At 38.9% G+C, this 21574-nt stretch overlaps 1 protein-coding gene across 1 annotated transcript in view; it reads right to left on the bottom strand.

Moving 5' to 3' along the window:
* Positions 1-21220, bottom strand: part of SNRK (SNF related kinase) — a 46504-nt gene extending 25284 nt beyond the window's left edge. Inside the window, 3 exon segments of the mRNA XM_025048940.1 lie at positions 7360-8054; positions 11254-11315; positions 21151-21220. Of these exon segments, the coding sequence (XP_024904708.1) occupies positions 7360-7948 (589 nt within the window). The 5' untranslated portion in view covers positions 7949-8054; positions 11254-11315; positions 21151-21220.
* Positions 21221-21574: the final 354 nt, after the last annotated feature.

Raw genomic sequence — 21574 nt, 5'->3', positions numbered from 1 at the left:
ATGTGATAAAAAAAATGGAGGGCGGGGGGGGGGGAGGGGGCTCTTACCTCAACTCTCAACAGCAAAAAAGAAGAAATACACACTCTTATTCACTTTTTGAACCTAAAAAGGTTAAAAAAATTTCCCCTAACACTTATTCTTTAAAGAACATTAGAATTAAAACAGGGAATCTATTTTCCGTTAATAATTAAAAACATTTGATTCTATGGGTTTATTAAATCGGCAGTCGGCAAGGCTGGATAGATACACATCAGAATCCCAAGAAAGCTATGCGTGTTGGCCTCACCCAAGACAATCTAAAGCAGGGTCCTAGGGGTGGGGCCCAGGCAAGGCTGGGTGGCTGGTTGGTTTAAATCTCCTCTCGGTGAAACTGATGGGCGGTAAGTTGAGAACCATCAGTTTAAATCTTAGCATGCCACGGCAACAGTAGAGTAAATTATGCTTCTCAGAATAGTGTCAGCATACATCTCATTTGATCTGAGCCTTATAACACGGTGAGAACAAGAAACATCAGAGCTAAAAATACAGTAGGGAAAACATTAAAAACACATAAAGCATTTCTATCATATTTTTCAAGCCTCTCACTGAAAAGTCAATGATTGAGTTAGCCTGAAAAAACCATTTTTACGGTGCCTATAGAATATACCACCCATAACATCTCATGCTCAAGAATCTTTACTGCAAGTATTAAACTCAATAGTAGCTTATTTATAAAACCCAAAAGATTTTACTCAAGGCATAGAAGCTCTGCTACCTGCTTCTCAAATACTTAATTACGCGACATTCACATGATAAGCCAATACATTGTGAATACACAACCAATACTGAATAGAGTGCTTTTATCTACAATTGGTTTGTGCCAGATCGATTCATTGTGATTTCTGAAATAACTGTCATTTCTAATAGGTATGTGAAACTTCAGAAAGTTTAGGGGAGGATTTTCATTTTTTCTTTTGGTTTTATGCGACAAAATGATGAGGTTATAGTTTGTATCCTTACGGAGTATGTGACCTTGCACTTGGTGGCTGGATTTGGAGGGTGTGTGCCACATTTCTACGGATATCTTTTTCAGTTCTCGACAACTGAAAGCTACATGTGTGACCATGCCTGGACCCCAGGTTGCAATGCAGTTTCTGCTGGGCACACACCATGCAGGCAGGTTGTACGTTTACCTTTTAAAATAAAACAAACAAGGGACTACTTCAAAGCAGACCGAACTTCCTTCCCTATGCTGAGGAGAGGCACGAATCTTTATCCCTTAAAAATATATAATCCCAAAGTCCACACTCGGGCCTAAAACTGTGACACAAGCCGAAGGTCTTCTAATCTAGAACCCTTAGTAACGTAAAATTTAACCGGGTTCTGACTCTGGGAAGAGAAAGTCAAGTCAAGGAACAGGGAGGCGTTGCTGAGACAACCGTCTCCAACACACAGCAACTCTGAGACGGGAAGTGAACGCGGGCACGCAGAGCTGGTGCAGCGTGGGAAGCACTGTGAAAGCAAGTACGTTCACAGCTTTTCTGGAATGAATCGAAATAAAAGCAAGGGGTTATCGATTCATGCCATAAATTCTCACAGCAGACTTCTATAAACCAAAGAGAAAACTTCCAATCTGTGGATGTGCTTTTGGACTATTTCGATCTCAAAGGTGAAAGTTCTACCCCAAAGGTATTATGGCTTAGGTTGTACTATCTGGACAGAAAGAAGTAATCCTTTCAAATTTTTAAAAAATACTTTAATACGTAAATATTTGAAAATATTAGACACATAATACAGCAATCAGTTCTTTTAGGGGCCACCCATCTGCTAAGTTCTCTAGGAGACTCTTTTTTAGGAGGGAGTAGGCTGAGATATTCTACCACGGGACCAGAGCAGAGCAAGGAACAACTGTCTGCTTTGAAGCACACTGAATGCAGCCTCTCGGTTAACCACGGGTCTTGGCTTGAACATGCCAGATTTCCAAAAACTCACATATTATACAAAACATAAATTGCATATAAATCAATAGTCAAGGATGTCTCAACTTACGTTTTACGAATCTACTTTTTCACAAGACAAGGCCATTCTTTTCAGATAGACCAGATGGTCATTTTTAAATTCACACTGGATTTTGAGATGTTTTTCAAATGCAATAAGTTAGGTCAAAGAAAGGAATAATTAAAGATGCTTAAGAATACAATTTTAAGATGTGCCATAGCCTTCATCAGATCTTAAGGCATCACTGAACCAATAAAAGTTAAGAATTATTGCTCTAAATAAATACAAATACATACTTTTAACATGATGAAAGCTAAATGCTTTTACCTCAGAGGATACAGGACAATTTTTGGCTGATTACCTGGTTTTAAAATTATTTTTATTTTTAAAAATATAGTATAAGACTGACATTTCTTAGCACGCAATTGAACACTGCAAAAATGTGATGTATTTCTATCACAGTGACTTTCATTCCCAGACAGTAATTATTATTAAAAATAAAGTAAAAACAACCCCTACACATCTCAGGAACATATACATTGAAATACTTGTCTTTCAGGCAATGAATAATATATATTATTTTTCAATTTTTAATTTTGAAATAATCATAGAGTCACAGGAGTTGCAAAAACAAACAAACAAACAAACAAGCAAAAAACCCAAAAAAACAAAACCAGGGAGATTCCATGTACCCTTCACCCAGTTTTCCTCAGCAGCAACATCTTGCCTAACATAGCACCATAACGAAACCAGGCCACAGACACTGGTCCTGTCCACATAACTTATTCGGATTCCGCCGTTTCACACGTGCTCGTGTGTGTGTCCATGGAGTTCCCATGCAGTTTTCTCACACGTGTAGATTCACGGAACTGCCACCAAATGCGGAAGTGTCTGTCACCACAGGGCTCCTACACGCTACACCACTCGCCACCACCTCTAACCTCTGGCAGCCACCAATCTGTTCTTCATCTTTATAATTCTGTTAGTCCAAGAGAGTTATAGGAATGGAATCATACAATACATAAACTTTTGAGATCGGATTTTTTTCACTCAGCATAATCCCCTTGAAATCTATCCCAATTGCTGCATCAACAGTTTGTTCCTTTTCACTGCTACAAGGATGAACCACGGTTTCACCATTCACCTGTTGAAGGACATCTGGGTTTTTTCCAGTTTTCGGATGTTACAAATAAAGCTGCTATGAACATCCACGTACAGGTTTTTATGTGACTGCAGGCACTCATTTCTCTGGGAGAAACAGCCAGGAGTGTATGGCAGGACGTATTTAGGTTTATAAGAAACTTCCCGGTAGGAAGTTCTGGGGTACTTCCTGCTAGAAGACACAGACCAGAAACAGGAAGGAACTACATCAAGACAACCAATAGAGGGATGAATTCTGCTCACCCTGTTAACTCACCACGCACGAACAAGCAGACACTTATTCCAGGAGAAAGGAGTGACTGTGGGCGTTAGAGGTAGAGGTGAACTGACAGCCTGTCATACTGTAAGACCAGATTCCAGGACATCCCACTTAGCCACACCTGGATCCTCTCCCACATCCACGGTAAGCAGACTACAATACTCAGACATCATATTCACAGACAGTTACGAGGGACTCTCAGAAACAGAGATAAACACATAACTAACAATCCCCAAGCACTTAGGAAAAATGAGCACACCCTGAGAGACAAACCAGGTCATCGAACAAAAGAACCAATACCCAAGAACGACCACTTAATGGAGCACTCACAGAAGTATTTACACTATGCTTCACAGCATCAATGCATGAAATGTAATCCTACAATGAAAATAAAATTAGTCTCACGTCAACATTCGCACTGGCAACTTTAGAGGCAAAAAAATGAGAAAATATCTTCAAAGTTAGAAGAAAGATGATTTTGAACATGTATTTCTATACCCAGCCAAATTACCATTCAACTATAAGGACTCGGGGAATTTTTCACAAATCCTCTCCAAAGGATTACGTAAAAAACAAAACCACAGACAGGAAGGTCAAGATTGAATGGTAGACCAAGACATTTGTAAAATTAAGTCTAGGTAAGTCTGTATTATAAATAAATAAAAGCCAATAAAAATCTGTTACTAAAAGAGAAGTGAAAACAAACTACGGTGTTTGTTTGTAGGGTACAGGGAATAACATGGACATTGATTAACTCTGGACATCAAGGGTAGACATTTACACAAAGAAAAACCACATCATGCAAACCACTGGAGGAGAAGCACAGAAAACTTTCATAACCCAACAAAATATGAGATAATAAAAAAATAACCAAGCAAATGAAAAGCATAAAATGTGTTAGCACAAGTAAGCCTAAACATTCCAGTAATAAATATGAATAGATTAAATTCACCTAGTAAAAGACTGACTCATGGATTAGACACAAAGTACACCTACATATTGTTTTAAAAACATAAACCTAAAATCAACTGACAAATTAGAATCCAAGGCAATAAGCATAAAATAAGTAGTTTCACATAGATAAAAGGTATCTAGCCCATCATGTAAAATAGATTACAAACTTCTATATATTTAATAAAGCTTGAAAATAATATGTATAAAACAAAAATTGATAATACAAAAATCACAGATTAGAGTAAGAGAATAGCCTAATTTAGAAAATAACATCAAAATAAAAACATGACACACAAAGGAAAAAATTACAAAATTAACCACCTTAATCCTGTATAAAAACTATACCAAAAATATAAACATTTCAATCACACAGGGAAGAGTCACCAAAAAATTATTATTTATCAAGCCACATAGAAAACCTAAAAATACTCTCCAAAGCAGAAACCAATCGGGCACATTTATTGACGGCAGCGTACTAAAATTAGAAGTCAAAAACCAAACAGCTAAAAGGGAAACTAGATCTGCCCACTTTGAGTGTTAAGAAACCAAAAAACTTGTGGGTTAAACAAGAAACTCAATTAAAAAAGGAAGAAAACAAACAAAAAAAACCCCTCAAAGATCCTAGAAAGAATTAAAATGAAAGAAAAGGTAATGATATAGAAAACAAAAAGTCCAGCTGATCAGTAAAACCAAAAATCTGGTTCTTTGAAAATAATAATAAAACTATTCCTCAGCTAAGTCTCAGTATGGAGGACCCAAATACTCTAAAACACTTAGTTGTAAAACGGAACCAAAGTTCTAACATCTGGTAATTTAATAAAATTGCATTTTAATCTTTGTCTCCACTATTTTCACTAAGTACCTGTAAAAATTCACTGACTGATTTTGGCACAATAAACTAACATTTTATTAAGAGAATAACTGTCCGTCTGATTTTTAATGCAATTCTGTATTTATTTCAATCACACGATTACACAAAATGAATTGAAATAAACAAAGAAGTTACCTATGAACTCTACCCAACCCTACTTCATCGACACAAGGTAACCATTTATCAGACTGCTGATTATTCTTCCAGGCAATTTCTTTTCCTTTTAAAAAACTTAAGTTTTATTATGTAATATTTAAAGTATAAGAGAGACAAAAGAACATTACCATGAACACCTATGTATCTACTTAGGAAAGAAACATCACCAACATAGCTAAAACCTCTACCTTCGCCTGCCCCTCAGGAATCATCTTGATCTCATGCATTCTCCATACTTCTCTTCGTGTGCACGCATCCCTAAACAACGTGTAATACTGCTCTGCAAGTTTTAAGCTTTTATATAAATGTTATAACACTATATGTACTCTTCGCCAATTTTCTTTTCTCTTAAATGTTCCACTTGTGAACTCCAGCCATGCTGACATATGTAGCTCATTAATTTTCACCAGCACATAGAGTTCCATCACATGAATATTGAATGGCTTATTGCCCTGCTGATGAATATTCCATAATGCTGTCAGGAACATTCTTTGAAAACCCCTTGTGCACCTGAGTGAGAGCTTGTCTAGGGCGTGTACCTAGGAGCAGAACCGCTGGGTCTCAGGCTGTGTCCATCTTTAACCCTATGAGATACTGACAAATTGTCCTGTGCATACAACGCGAGTTCCTAATGTCCTATAGTCTTATCTACTCTTGGTTTTGTCTGACGTCAGCTTTTCCCAAGTGGAAAGTAAGAAATGGTGTCGTAATGTGGTTTAATTTGCCCTGCCCTAACAGTGAAGCTGAACGCCTTTTTTTTCATGTTGAGACACGTAAGTTTCCCCTTCTGGACATTCCTGGCTTCGTTTTCTGATTAGAGCTGCTCCACTAATCAAGAGTCTCTGGCTAAATGTTCTCATGAAAGACTCAGTGGAGCGTGCTTATCTGCAGCAGGCAAACCCATTCGTTCGCCCTTTCTTTTCCAGAGCATACGGCCTAACACTGAAAAGCACTGCCTTGGTGTACAGAGTATTCAGCATCAGATCACGACTCTTCAACGTGCTCGTCCCCGTGTGTCTTTAAATCTTCTATAACTTGCAAATGATCAGAATGCAAATGGAAGACTCATATCTATGAAGTCTCACCTCGTATACATGTAATATTGGGGCATATTTTTCCAAGAGTAAACTAAAAATTTTTAAAGCTCACCATACCGTCAGATTAACAAATCCTTAAAAATTAAAAATAAATTCCTACACGGCCTTCAAAACAGATGTGATGCCAAGGGGGACAAAGCTGGCACAAGCTAAAAAGCAGTTAACACTTCCACCGCAAGTAAATAACTCGTGAGTGAGTGAGAGCACAAAAACATGCTGGAGGGAAGGGCAAGGGCAGCTGGGAATGCCCAGAGCCACCGCCCTTCAGGAGCCCACCACGTAGTAGGCATCTGTATGTCAATTTCCTATCCTATACATGAGATGGACAATAATAACCACACAGGTTGCTGTGAAGAGTAAGATAATATGGGAATACAATAATACAGTACCTATATGTGATCTGATTCTATTTTATGAAGAAATGATACAGAGAGGTCAAGTACACTGCTCAAGGTCACAATAAATGGTTCCAACGCCCACATTCTTCACGCTGCACTGTAATGTTCACAATACCTTCCCAATATGAGTCTCAATGACTATTAAAAGGTATTCACAGGTAGAAGATGACTGAAGAATCTAAGATAGGAAAAGTATTCAGACCTTAAAAAAATTACAATAAACAGATGAGAGTTTACCTTAGATGATAACTTACTCATTTTCCCTTGTACTAAACAAATATATTTTAAACATCTGCCATTTAAAGGGTAAAATAAACTAATTGCCAGCTTCAGGGATAGATGGCAACCATAAAACCCAGTCTGTTAAATAAGACATATCTCATAGATGTCCTCTTAGAAATTATTTTTAGATAAACCACCACCGATTTGACCAATTACACTCTAACCAGTGGAATTCAAGTGGGCAGATACTGGAAGGGTACCTACCTACTGCGGGTGCATCATACTCATCACCAAGCAGAATTTCTGGAGCAGAATACGCAAGAGATCCACAGCTTGTAGTGAGCTTCTTCCCTGGTTGAAATTTGTTGCTGAAACCAAAGTCTGTCAACTTCACAAGACCTTGTTTTTCAAAGAAGACCACGTTCTCTGGTTTTAGGTCTCTGTGAACCACATGGAGTTTATGGCAATAAGATATAGCATGGACTATCTGAGCAAAGTACTTCTTGGCTAAGTCTTCATTAAGACCCTCCTCGTGTTTCATGATGTAATCGAACATATCTCCTCCATCCCCAAGTTCTAGGATAAGGTATAGTTTGGTCTGCGTGTCGATGACTTCATAGAGGCGAACGATGTTGGGGTGCTGCACTAGTTTCATGCACCTCACTTCTTGGAAAAGATGACCAGTGGCTAGTGTGTCCAATTTTGTCTTGTCAATAACTTTGACTGCCACTTTTTCACCTGTAAAGACATGCCTGGCGAGTTTAACCACTGCAAAGTGACCTCGACCCAAGGTTTTATCCAGATCGTATAATCCAGCAATCTTTCCATCATACCCTCGCTTGAATCCTGCCATGCTGGTCCAACAGAAGAGAAAATATTTACACTGTTTGAAATGGATGTTCTCATATAAGAGTATCTGGTGAAAATAAGGAATTCATTTTCAATGTTGCCATGGACATCTACAAAACAAGAGAAACAAAGTTTCTATAACTTTTCTTTTATAACTTAATAAAGAGAAGCTTGAAATAAATTGAAACATGAGGGCCATTTATAACAACGTATTTATATATTTAAGGTTTACATGATAAAGGTTGAGAATTAAATACCACATTAAAATTTGCAAACTGCAAAACGATTAGTTTGTTACAACATTTTTTTGGTAATGTCAAAAATAAGAAAACTGGCAAGTGTGATAAGCTATGTTTAAAAAAAAAAAAAAGTTCCAAAAGTAATTTCAATTAGTGTCTTTAAAAAAGGCAAAAAGTGACAAGAAGGGGAAAACACAAAGAATAAAATAAACACCTGGACAGAAACTCAACAACTTTTTCTGTTATTAAAAGACTAGCGCTATTTCCTGTAGTACAAAAAAAAAAAAAAAAAATTCCTTTGGTGAAGCCTTTGCTTACTCTCCCAGCTGGAATTACCTGCCCTCTCCGCATCACCTTGAGCCACCTCTGTCTCGGGTGGTCTTATCCTATAGGTTTTTATATACACCATCTCCATTCTGAGTCTGCAAGGTGCTTGAGAACTCTACGGTTCTATTTTTTTCTTCTACCCTCCCCTAACATCTAGAACAATGTTCTACATATAACAGATAATCAAAATTTTGTTAAATTTTGAAATGCAACTTTTTCCCAAAATGTTTACAAGACAATTGTTTGCTCTTTTGTCACGAGTGCCTAGAACTGTATCTGGCACGCATCAGGTACTTAATAAATATTTGCTGCCTGGTACTCACTCTTTGTACTTATCAGTTATGTTTACCTTTATTACGGTTTTTCAACTCTCAAACAGAACCCACCATGATCTGCTTATATTTCAAGAATAAACAGCATGCATTCTTAAATCACTGAAGTCTTTAAGACCATCTGGTTTTAAAGACCATATCTCATAGGGCATTTCAAATTCTCAAACTATGCAAACATTAAATATAGAAATAGGTTCTTATAAATGACCCTGACTCGAAAAAAAAAAATGTATAAAATTATACAAATTAAGACATCACTTTAAATTTCACAGACTGAACACCCACTATTATTTTCTCGAACCAAAATTTAACAGAATTAAACAAAAAAATCCAATGAGGACTACGGCAACCTCCCAGGACTAGCTCTTTCCTATTAGTGCACGGCCAAGCATTTGGTAGTCTTTTCTAAAGCTCCCAGTAGAGTTTCACATTTTCAGTTATTTTTTTTTATTAAGAAATGTACTTATATTATTTACTGCACTTAGATGACAAAATCTCAATGAACTAAATTGTACATAAAATAAAGTAGTTTAAAAAAAATCACTAACGTGAAATGCCTTTAAATCTCGTAGTTGCTTAAAAAAAAACAGAAGAAAAGCTAACATCTATTGAAAACCTACTGTAAATAATTCGTGCAAAATGAATCAAACTGGTGTCACTGGATCTTGACAATGCTAAGAGGTCAGTATTAGCCCCATTTTTACAGCCAAGGAACATTTTGTTCTAGATTCTATAATGTTCTTGGTATATATGTGACAGTAAGTGCTGAAGCTAAGTTTTAAACAGAATTCTTATTTCAAAGTCCATACCCTTTCTAAACATTTGACTATTTCCAAAATAGTTACATTTAGGATAATAATATCTTAAGAGTTAAAATATCAACTATAAAAGAGGCATAAAGTCATTCTCATATGCAAATTGAAATGATGTGAATCACATATCTGGGACTCCCTCCAAAAAAAAAATAAATACATACATATATATATATATATATATATATAAGCTTGAAAAGCCAATGTTAATATGTATACTAATGTTTCTTATGTTTTAGTAATTACTGTAATAATAAATATCAACCACCCTTCACTGAATTGGTACAATATGTCAGTCACATGCCAAAAGCTTTACTTCATCCTCATTTAATCCCTATAATTGCCCTCTGAGATAAGGATAATTAGCCCCATTTGGAGGCACAGAAGTAGTAAGATGGCCTAGGCTACAGAGCCAGTGTGTAAAGAACCGGGATTCTAACTTAGGGCCCTCTGTCGCCAAAATCTCCACTCTTAACCACTATGCCACACTATGCTACAAATTAGTTTGTTCCTGCAAATTAATTTCAGAAACCGAAACTAAATTGTTTCTATGAAGATTTTTAAAATAAAACCAGTACTATGAACAAGAGTTGGGGAAAAAAACCCCAAATTTCTTCTATACTGTGTATTATCCTTGGCATCTGAGCTAATAATTTTAATGATAAGATTTACAGGAAAATCCAAGTGGAAAGATCTTGCTTTCTCTGACAGTGGTTGCCTAAAAGAAAGTTTAAGTCAGGCATATTAATTTTCATATATAGAAACTCCAAGCTAAATCCAAGGGGCAGAAAGCTATCTTTAAATCTTTAACTTCGATTAATTATAAAGGCAGTACTTATTCTTAAAATTCCACCCAAGTCCATGTTTCCATTGTATAAGCTTACAAATGCAACTTTAGGTTTCAAAACAAAGTTCTTCAGGTTGCCCCCAAGTTATATATTTATTTTTTTCATCTATCACTTTAGATGTATTCCTGGAAAGTGGCGTATAAATCAGATTTGTTTAAATTAAATTTTAATTTAATTCATTTTTTAAATTTTGTTTTATTACACAAATAATGAATAAATGAATATACAGATGAGGAAAAAAAAATCTTTTTCAGGGTCTCAGACACCTAATCACAACTAACACTCTGACGTTTCTCTTCCCAGAACTGTACCAGCAAAAGGGCGCTATGGATCAATTTGTAATCTACTAGCAAGTTCATGGGAAAGAATCTTCCAGGGTCTCTTCAAAACGATGGAATACCCTGCAGTGAAATGACTGACCGCGCTCACTATCGAAGAGTGTACTTTTTTTGTACACGTACTCCTTTTTCAGTGTCTATGAAACTACAACCATATACCTAAAAACAGGACATTATGATTAACTGGAGGTTGGAAAGAAAAATAGCCTTATTATTGAACATCTTTTTAAATACTAGTCCATTGTCTAATCTTATTATCAAGTGTATTTCGAGTTAGCATAGGAAATAATTAAATCATTTTCTGGTCTTTGAGGATCATGCAGAGCCTGAAAATCACTGTGACCATGGACGCCAAATGTTAAGATGTGGCTTATATAAAATAAAGGTGACTTTGTACGGGCTCCAAGACGTACCCTGCAAACTGCATACTGAATAATCCTTGTTATTATTGTATTTTGTTAGTTGAATCTTTCTCCTAAAAAAAAATAAAGAAAAAGATTTTAGTTTAGTTCTATTTGTTTTAACTTTGCTTAACATCAAAATATATTCCCTACGACTGAATCCAGACAAATAAAAATGGCATATTTGTCTTCAGTGACCCAGTCTCCCATTATCTTTCTTCCCTCTATGAATTACAACCCATTCAATATTTACTAAATAAGAATTTCACTGTGAACAGATACAGAGAGATTGTCCCAGGCAGACAGGTCAGAAAGATTATTCCACTGGGAGGAGGAGGAAACGGTGATAATGAACAATAGTAAATTCATCATTTTCTAAATGCCTCCTGGGTAACAGGCACCAAATCCACATTTCACAGACTCCTCACTAAGAGCCTGCAAGCAAGGCAGGCACGATGAGACTCAGGTTACCGGGGAGCGGTCTGCAGCTCCAATCTGCTCCTTCTGGCTTCGAAGCCCAACCTGCCTGCAGGAGTCCCTCCGGGCTCATGAAACTCCCTCCAACAGCAGAGGACAGCAACCTTTCCAACACACTGCCCTCTAGCAGGCCAGCAAAAATCAATGATGATGCCACCACCAGGGAACACGAAAACACCTTTGCCTTAGAGACTTTCCATCTGAGAGTAATGAGCAAACTATGAACAAAGAGAACGTGAGCAGATCACCGATATCTAAGTTCTGGGCACAGGTGAGGCAGTCTTGCGAGCCCTTCCGACACTGAAATAGCTCACAAATAACTAAGAGGCCTAAAAATTCTTACCAGGCCAAAGGCGATTCACACAATGCACTAAAGGTCAGAGTCCAGGTAATCATTAAGCTCAAGTTCACGAGCTTGGGGGAAAAGGAGAGCAAACAGGTCAGGGAGAGTAGGCAGGAAAGGTGAAAGAAGCAGCTAGATGTGAAAACAAATTTACTTCTGGGAATGAGGATGAAGAGAGACGGAGACAGTTCTGCAGCACGAAAAGGGGCCGGCAGAAGCATGGGCACAACAAAACCCAGTGACAGGGGAACCCTGGGATGCCTGCCTGGTCCTTCAGCTCCAAGCGAGAAACAGTAGTTCTCCCCTTCACCTGTGTCTGCTTCTCTCTTTCAACAGTTTCATCTACAGTCTCTAGGGCACGGCGCTGTGGTGGTCCAGTATGGTTGGCACATGGGAGGCCAAAGACTAGATCTGAATCTCAGCTCACCAATCCATAGCTACGGAACTGAGCAAAACCTGATCTCTCCATACAGTGCGTTTCCTCATTAGAAACTGTGAGCAGTAAGAGTGGACCTCACAGGTTCCGATGAGGAATAAAGGAATGAATACAGGTAACGTGTTTAGCATAAAACCTGGCACAGATTCATTAAATGCCAGCTACCACCGCCATGATCACTGTTCTACTGATGGTATTCTCCCAAGGAGAAATTCTTTGTTTTCCACTCTACTTCAAGAGAATGAATTTACTGAGCTATTTCTTCTCTCTGGCTTTCATCAAAATTCTGCTGTTCATTTTCCTAAAATGTATTAAATTTAAAATGGGTGCTTATAAGAGTGATAAAGGAAATAATGTCTCTGGTTGAGCATCAAAATCCGACGCTTCTTCAATAAACCATCACACAAAATCTACTTGCTTTTGAAATGATACTAAGATAACTTTCTATCAAATCTATCCTTCTAAAAAAGGACTAAATATTCTTTCACATTTTTCCCATCAAATATATTCTTATAGAAAAATCTCAAAAACACAAAATAAAAAATAGAAAGAATAAAGAGGCATCCGCAGTCCTTCCACTGAAATCAGCACTATTCATATTTTGGTGGCCTTTCTGCAAATAGTCATACGCAGCTTCTTCCTTACGTTGTTTTGCGAAGGTGTGATTATTCTGCATACAACGTCTTATCCTGCATGCTGCTTTTTCACTTTCCTGTCACTTTCCTTTCAGCATTTTTGTTTCAATTATGAAAGAAATATCTGTGCAATGCAGGGGAAAATGCAATTAAAACATATAGATTGGCAAAATGAGGGGAATTTAAAAAAAAATCATCCATTACTCTATCCTCTGTGATAACCTCCGTTAACATTTTGGTACGAGGCCTTCCATTATTTTCTATGTATAATATATGCCCAGATACAAAATTTTTAAATAAAATAGAATACGCACACACACACACACACACGCACACACGCACGCACGCACACATACATGAACACATGGAGGGGGAGGAGGCTGTATCCGTTTTTAAGTATTTCTCCTCACAAAACAGAAAGTTCATTCTAGAAAATTTGGAAAATGCAGAAAAGTACAAAAGAGGTAAAAAAAAAAAAAAACACAAAACCCCAGCTGTAATCTCATCTAGGATGACCTCTCTTCAGGCCGGAGTATACATCCTTTATACCTATGCTTCTTTACCAAACTAAGACAGCGTATACGAAGTATGAGAACTACTTTTTCCTCTATATGATGAACGTCTTCCACGCACTTGGTTGTTCTAAATCAATATTTTTAATGACCACGTAGCTAAGACGACATCTTTTAAAGCAGGAAAACCACTAAATCAGGCCACGGTAAAGCTGTCTTATTCGGCGTACTCACACATGCATGGAACTAGAATGGGCCCAAGCGAAGCAGACCAAGTCGTCAAGAGCGTTTATAATATGGAAACTCATGTGTGAGAAACAAGCGCCAGTGTGTGTGGCAAGAACAGCCTGATGTGCTCCCAGCTGAGCGAGCAGAAGCACCGGGCGGGTGTGGCTGGGGAAGAGGAAGGAAGCGTGGGCGGCTCCACACACATTTTGCAAGCTGCTGAAAACAGTTGTAGAACCAGCCTCTGTTAAACCTACTGTCGTTCTAGAATTCGCCCTGTTCTTCTTGTCAAAATTCACTTTTAACTTTGCACTGACATCGCCGCCACTGCGGTGTGGTCCGTGCATCAGATGAACGTCTCCCACTCACACCTGCCCCGGGAGAGGGGAGGACAAAAAAACTCACAAAAAAAAAAACAAAAAAAAAAACGGCACACTGAGCGAAGCCGGCTCTGCCTGGACCGTTAGGCACCGAGCCACCGCCCGGGGAAGAAGAAGGTTGAACGAAAAAGGGCGTGTGCGAAAATCAGGCCACTTCTGCGGCCGCCCCACGTTTTGTGTGGGAAATTATAATCGTCCCCACAAAATCCGCCCTCCAATATTCAAATGTGCCCAAACCTCCCAAATTACATACTTTAAAAAAAAAAAAAAAATCCAGGCCCTCTCATACAAACAACTAAAAGATGAGCTTTTGCAAAGCCACACTGAAACTATATTTAAGCTTCTTACACATGGAAATTATCCTGTATCTTCTACAAATATCAAAGAATGAAAACTGTAATTCTTACTCATGGGAAATATCAAATTAAACTGTATGTTTATAGAAAAGCCAACTTAAATGGAGGAACTAACGTTCTCTCAATGAGTATTACCAACCTGACCTTACTGCTGAAATTTCAAAGATATCTATAACGAAAATGGCATAAGCTGAAAAGAAGACAGTAGACTAAATCCTCCAGGAAAATCAATAATCTCCAAAAAAAAAAACCAACAACAAAAAACCACCTTACCATGCGGTCACCGCTGCTCTTCCCTTTACCCAAAGTAAACAACAGTCCATATTTCTAGAATAGCACTCCTCCACCTGACAGTTATCAATGTAAGCTATAAATCAAAGATGAAAAAAACCACAAATAGGAAACAGGTCTAGGTCACGGACGGCCCGTTTTTCACTGAACTGGTTGACTACTGCTATGTGGTCACCTTGTAGTGTCAGTCTGCAGTCACTGGATGGAATTTAGATGGGAACTACAAATTAAAAGGTCAAAGTCAACTATTTCTTACAAGGAAGATCCTAATAGCCAAAATGGTACCTCCAAATGACGAAGGGGCTATTTTCCAATGAAAAGCAACTAACTGCCTAATAAAGTACGTTCTGAAAGTTTTCTTCCACATCGTCGATGTTAATGGACTCAGGGCCGTTGAGGTGACCAGGAAAGCCGGGCTGACAAGCCTGCTCCAGCCCCTCGAGGCAGCGATTAGGTTGCCGATACAGATCGAGCCTTTGAAGTGCTGGTTTAAGTAATCTTAATTTCCTTTAAGTAAAACAGATTATAGTCCCGGATACACCATGGAATTTGAATGTATTCAGGAGTCAAGCGATTTATTAACTGACGTAGAATAGTACTTAATATTTGTAGAGAGAAAGGGGTTATTAACATCCAAGCCACAAAACCTGGACCAACAGCACAGATAAGAAGTTCAAATTCCTGAACAGAACTGCCTCTCGTTAAAGTGATGAAAAATGCTAAGCATGTCACTATGTCTACCTAAGGGTAAGTGAGCCTTCAAAATTATTAGTATGGTGACAGCCCTAGTATAAAGTGCTCACAAAACAAATACTGACTTCAGTAATAGCCGGTGTGTAGAAATTACTCCAAAATAAATAAAGTCAACCCACAATTACTTCTTTGCCAGGAAAACAGAATATAAATTGGAAGTTATGGAGAATTAGAAAATAATCTACACCTCTCTTCCAAAGCTTTTCTCAAACTGTCACAACTCCTTTTGACCCCCTATCATCTTTTCGCCCCTCCTGATTCTGTGACAAAGGTGGTCATTAAAATATGGTCCAAAAGGAACGCTGGAACATAAAAAATAAACTAATCCATACACAAAAATACTGGCACCCAACATTTCACCGACTTTGCCTGAAAAGACAGAATCATTTGGGGATTCTTTTAACCCTTCTGGGACTACAAATGACCTTTCTGAAAAGCGATCTGGCAATGTATGTATCAGGAGCCTTAAAATAATTAATACCCTTGATTTAATAATCTTACTACCAGATTTATGTCTTGATGAAATAAAGACATGGACAAAGATTTATATATAACAATGTTCAGTGATATTTATATACGCAAAGAAAAATCAGAAAAAACATAAAAGGTCTACAAATACGGAAATGGTTAAATCACAGTATGCTGCTGTGTTCTGAGGTTATTTAATCTCATGGGGAAATTCTCGTAACAAAGTAAAAAAATTCACATTCCAAATGTCATAGCCTATGATTCCTATAAGTAAAAAAACTGACACACCAAATTTCATGACATCTGAGTCCAATAAGCAAAAAAATTCACATACCAGATTTCATGGTACATGATTCAATTGTTTTAAAGCATATAATTTGTCTGTATTGATAAAATTATAGAATTTTTTTTCTCTTTATGCTTTTCTGTTCTTTTCAAATTTTTGGCAGTGAATGCGTGCTGCTTTTAAAATCTAGGAAAGGTGGAGGTTATTAAAAATTCAACTTTATACATAATTAGTCATTCCATTTACTCTTCCATTGGGATCTATGAAATAAACCAATTTCCCTGAACCTATGTTGTCTAAAGCCTATTTACGTTATCTTAACAAACGAGACGTATTCAAAGGAATATTTTGCTTCCCTTGGGGAACAATTCCTTCAGGCTGAGGAAGGGACGGAGAACAGAACAGAGTTTATTTTCATTAGCGAATAGTTGAGCTCTAGTTGTGTAGGACACGATGCTGTCCCTGTCCTCCAGAATCTTTCTAGAATCTTACGAATGAGTTTTCTACGTATGATAAATAATTATACCAGTTAGCTTAGGCCAGGCATGTCAAAGGAAGAGCAGAGGAGACTACAGGTAGGACGGGGGCAGCCACAGAGCAGGGCTCACCTCCCGCAGGAAGTAGGGGAACACCATTCCCGAAAGTGGGGGAAGTAGGCATCCGAGAGCACACATGGCTGCCGGGCCGGCGGGCTGGCTGGGGGAAGGAGGACACCAGTTTGGGTGAAGTTATGATCTGGGGTAGAAGCAAGGTAAGGTCAGTGGGGTCAAGAAGGCTGATCCTGAAAAATACCTAATGGCTCCCCATTGAGACAACTGCGATGAACTCTTACCTACTCAAAGCTAATGGAAAACTTGCCATACTAAATAATTCACCATATAGCTATCTTTGAATTATAGTGAAGGTCAATTAAAGTGTCATTAAAGAGGCGGCGTCTCGTCGTAGCTGATATGCGGCGTGGACAGGAGAGGACGCCATCGTTAACGTGAAAGCGACATAAGAATGAGGCCCCGGGAGAATCCGAACCCATTAGAAAGTTCACTGTTCACTTTAAAGTTCCATAGAACATCAAGTTCTGTTTTGTTGTGACGTGTCAGATCTCTCTCATTATCATCCATGCTACTGTCCTAAAAATCTACTACTGACCTACATCGGTTTATAGAGAAATGAGTCCTACAGCAAAACCACGTGTGACTTTTCACTGTCTTGTTTCAAATTTTAAAACCGTCTCTTACTACCACACGTGCTCGATTTAGAATTTCAGTTTTGTTTTAATGCCAGTCTCAAAAAAGAGTGAACAATTTAATAACTGGGCATCTACGTATGTACTAGACTCTTTACGCTGTTATGTCATTTATTCCTCAGAACCAACGATATAATAGAAGTATCACACCCATTTTACATATGAGAAAGCGGGTCAAAGGGGTTCAAGACTTTCTTGGCTCCAGTGCTACACCCAGGTAGGAGCCGCCTAGACTGGACTCCGGGTCCACTGAGGCCAGGGCCCTGCGTCTTTCTCTACGATAATGCTTCCCTTTGACCTTGCCCTTCTAAGTCCCAGGGAAACGACAGCACTAAAAGAAATCTATCTTGACATTTCTGTTGTTCCTCCAATTCTGACGTGCTATGCAAGTTACCTGCCTCAGCAATTAATTAAAAGGAGGAAATTCCCAGCGCCACCAAGGACTCACCTGATAAACATTATTAACGAAAAAATTCCATTAAAGGCTTTTCGAAATGTTTAGAAACTGCTTTTTAAATTGAGAAAGGAAGTTATAGCCAAATAATCATTCAAAAGACAGACTGAGGTAATTACTGGTCATCTAAAAATGGAATGGCACCTTGAAAATAACTTCACCTTTAGAGTTTGCAAACAATTTTGTGATGGCAAGATTCCTTCCCAGTGGCAAAGGACAGCCAACACCGAGTACGTAAGTCAGGTAAGATTTAGGGAGGTTGTTTTCTGCTTAAAAACTTCACCCTTTCCAAAACTGCAATTTTAATGTACTTTGCAAATTACATTCTCTCCATTTGTTTCTGAAAAAGGATTTTCCTTCACAAGAGGATTAGCAAATACTCATAAAATAGGAGAGGCAAAGGATAAAATCAGTTCCTAAACCTGCAGGCTGAAAATTCTCATTCCAAATGTCTTCAGGAGCACTCATAATACCTTATGCCAATAAAGAGAGAACTGTCTAACCTGTACAAAATGAGGTAAAACAGAAAGCTAAATTTTATTTTAAAATTCAATCGCTCTGCTTTTGTCCACTGCTAAATAAAAAGCCTGTATAATATTTTAACTATTTTAAAAAGGGACCCATGAATACAGTATACTCCGGCTTCAGAGTCTGTCCACAAATATGTTAGCACAATGTTCTAAATCTAAAATGAGCTCTATCTCACAGGGATGTAAAGTACAACATAGGAACATAGTCAATAATGTTGTAACAACTACAACTATGTATAGTGTCAGGTGGGCACTAGACTTATCGGAGTGATCACTTTGTAAGGTATATAAATATCTATCATCACTATGTTGCACACTTGAAACTAATATATTGTATGTCAACTGTAATTGAAAAAATATAAATAAATAAAACGAACTTTATCTAGACAAGTTATACTTACATCATCTAAAACATAACCTCTCTGATAGAGAAGAACCAACACGGCTGAATATTAACCCCCGTTCGATGTGTTATTCAAACATTTTCCCCTAGTTGTGCAATATGAACACAACAGCCTAAAAGGTGTGTGTGTACAGGGGGAGGGAACAACACCCTAAGAGGCGGCATTTCAGAGTACCATGTGGCCCACTTTTCTTGCCATTTTGCCGTGTAGGTACACTTTAAAAATGATCAAAATGCAGTGGGAAGAGCATCAACCGCAGGATCTGGAGCCCAACAAGTTACTAGACGTCTACAGGCACAGTCTTTATAAAACCAAGATAATCACCACCTCGGAGTGTTACTGAAAGCTAAATGGGACAGCGTCTATGGGCACGGTGTGAGTGGGGTCAAAATCACACAAAGATTTTTTCCACAGCTCTTCAGAACTGGCCTCCCTCCCGGGAGAGCCTGCTATCTGAGAAGGGCCACGCGCTTAGCTCCCCATCTCATTCTGGGATCAGTACCCTCGCCTCTAATTGGCCAAACAAACTGCTCCTAAGCATCTCTACTGGACATACTGGGAAGGTCTCTGCCTCAAGGTGTTTACAATCTCTTAGGAACAGACATATCAGAAGAGGTGTCTCTTCCCTGAATCTGCCTTGGGGAGTTCGAAGGAGGCACCTCAGAGAAATTCATTTTGTGTTCGATCTAAGAACTGGAACGGTGACGGTGGAAAAAGTCTTTCCAGGAGACGCCCGAGAGAGCTTAGAGCGACCAGGACAGAGACACATGCAGAGCGTAGCAGACAAGGTCAGACAGGGAGCAAGGGCCTGTATGCTGTGCAAATCAGGTGACAGTCCACAGGTCTGGCTAGCCTGCCCGGGCTTTAGGGCCCAGCAGAAAGGTCACCTTCCCGACCACCACCTTCTCCCCACACCCCTGCACACGGGCATCCTGTGCCCTCTTGTGGCACCACGTCCTTTTCCGTTACAGCCCTTATCACGGCTGTGGTAATATAATTATTTGTGTGATCATGGGAATAATAATCTGGGTCCCCCAGGAGACTAAATAGTAAATTCTGTCCGTTTAAGGCCCACGTCCGTTTTATTCAGCTCTGTATCCCAGGGCCTGCAGAGTACAGCATCAACCTCGAATATACAGATACATTTTACTAAATGAACAAATGAGAGCTGACAAAGAAGAGTCCTGAGCGGAGCAGCAGCAATCAGAGATGGCAGTTAAACAAACCACTCTGGCAGCCAAGGGAAGATCAGACTAGAAAGACAAGGCTAGAGCTGGGAGACAGAAGGAGACAACTGAAAATGGTTCAGGTAAATGAAGACTTAAGATTTAAAAATGAGAGCGGCGATGATGAAGATATAATGGAGGAGACACATGGAGGGAGTAGAACCCGAGAACTCAATGCACAGCGGGCAAAGCAGAGGGAAATCTACGATGACACCAGTGGAGAGTGGTAAGAGGTGGAGACATTCACTCAGGCCAGGAATACAGGACAGAAACACATTTCCTGAGCATCTACTACATGTCAGTGTTGGGTAGTTCTATACTGCTTTTACTTCTAAAATTTTGACTGCAAAACAATTTAAATCCAACCCAGCTGTGTTAAAATGGGTATGGTTTCTATTAATAGCCTAATAAAATCAACAAACTAAAGTTCAGATGTTTTGTTTCTTCCTGGGCACACTGACTATGCCCGAGGCAGTCCCTGGACTGGGGATGTAGAAATCAAAGAAGTGGTCTTTGCCTTCACGGAGCTGACAGTCTTTTGGTTTTGAGAAAGATAACTGCATGTCAACAACTGAGGAACCAAGGCCCAGTGAGGCTATGATTTGACCAGTTACATGTCCTATAACCCACACTTTTGGAGAACTGATTTCATAACCTACATTTTCGGGCCAATATGCAGTTGAAGGAGTACGTGTTTAGAAGGACAAACAGATCCGATCTTGCTTTGAGGCTGGAGACACTCCAGAACTTAAAAACGTCACAGCACATAGGCAGACAATGCCCTCCGACTTTGAAGTAACTACTGAGTAGCCACATAGCAGCAGTCTGGGGCATACGACACAGCAAGGATGGAGAGGGAATGAGGCCTGATGTGTCATGGAAGAGCCTACCTGAGCAGAGACCGAATGCTGCAGGTGCCAAAGCAGAATCTCAGGAGGCTCTGGAAGTGACAGCAGAGAAATAAACGTTCAGGGGAGATAGAGCAGAAATCCTCTTTAGACAGGTTCTCCCAGCCCACCAGCAAGAAATGGTTTCCCATAAGTTACAGGGTCTCTAATCAAAGATGATGTACAGAAAAACAGATGAGAAAATGATCCACAGCAAGAATAATGTAGCTCCGATCATCCAGTGCAGACGACACACTTCCAGTGTTCACTCATAAGGCCACTAAGGCTGAGAGATTTTACATCAGCTCTTCCCAGACTAAGACAAAATACCAAGCTTAGAACCATGTCTCTACCTCTTTTCATCCACTTGGCTCTAAGTTCTTCTTCCACCACTTGACCTTGTCTTCTCATCCTCTCTGAACTCCCT

This window comes from Pteropus alecto, unplaced genomic scaffold (genome assembly GCF_000325575.1).
Source record: "Pteropus alecto unplaced genomic scaffold, ASM32557v1 scaffold156, whole genome shotgun sequence".
Taxonomy (NCBI): domain Eukaryota; kingdom Metazoa; phylum Chordata; class Mammalia; order Chiroptera; family Pteropodidae; genus Pteropus; species Pteropus alecto.
Note: the sequence above shows the minus strand (reverse complement) of the source record. Positions and strands in the feature narration are given on the sequence as shown.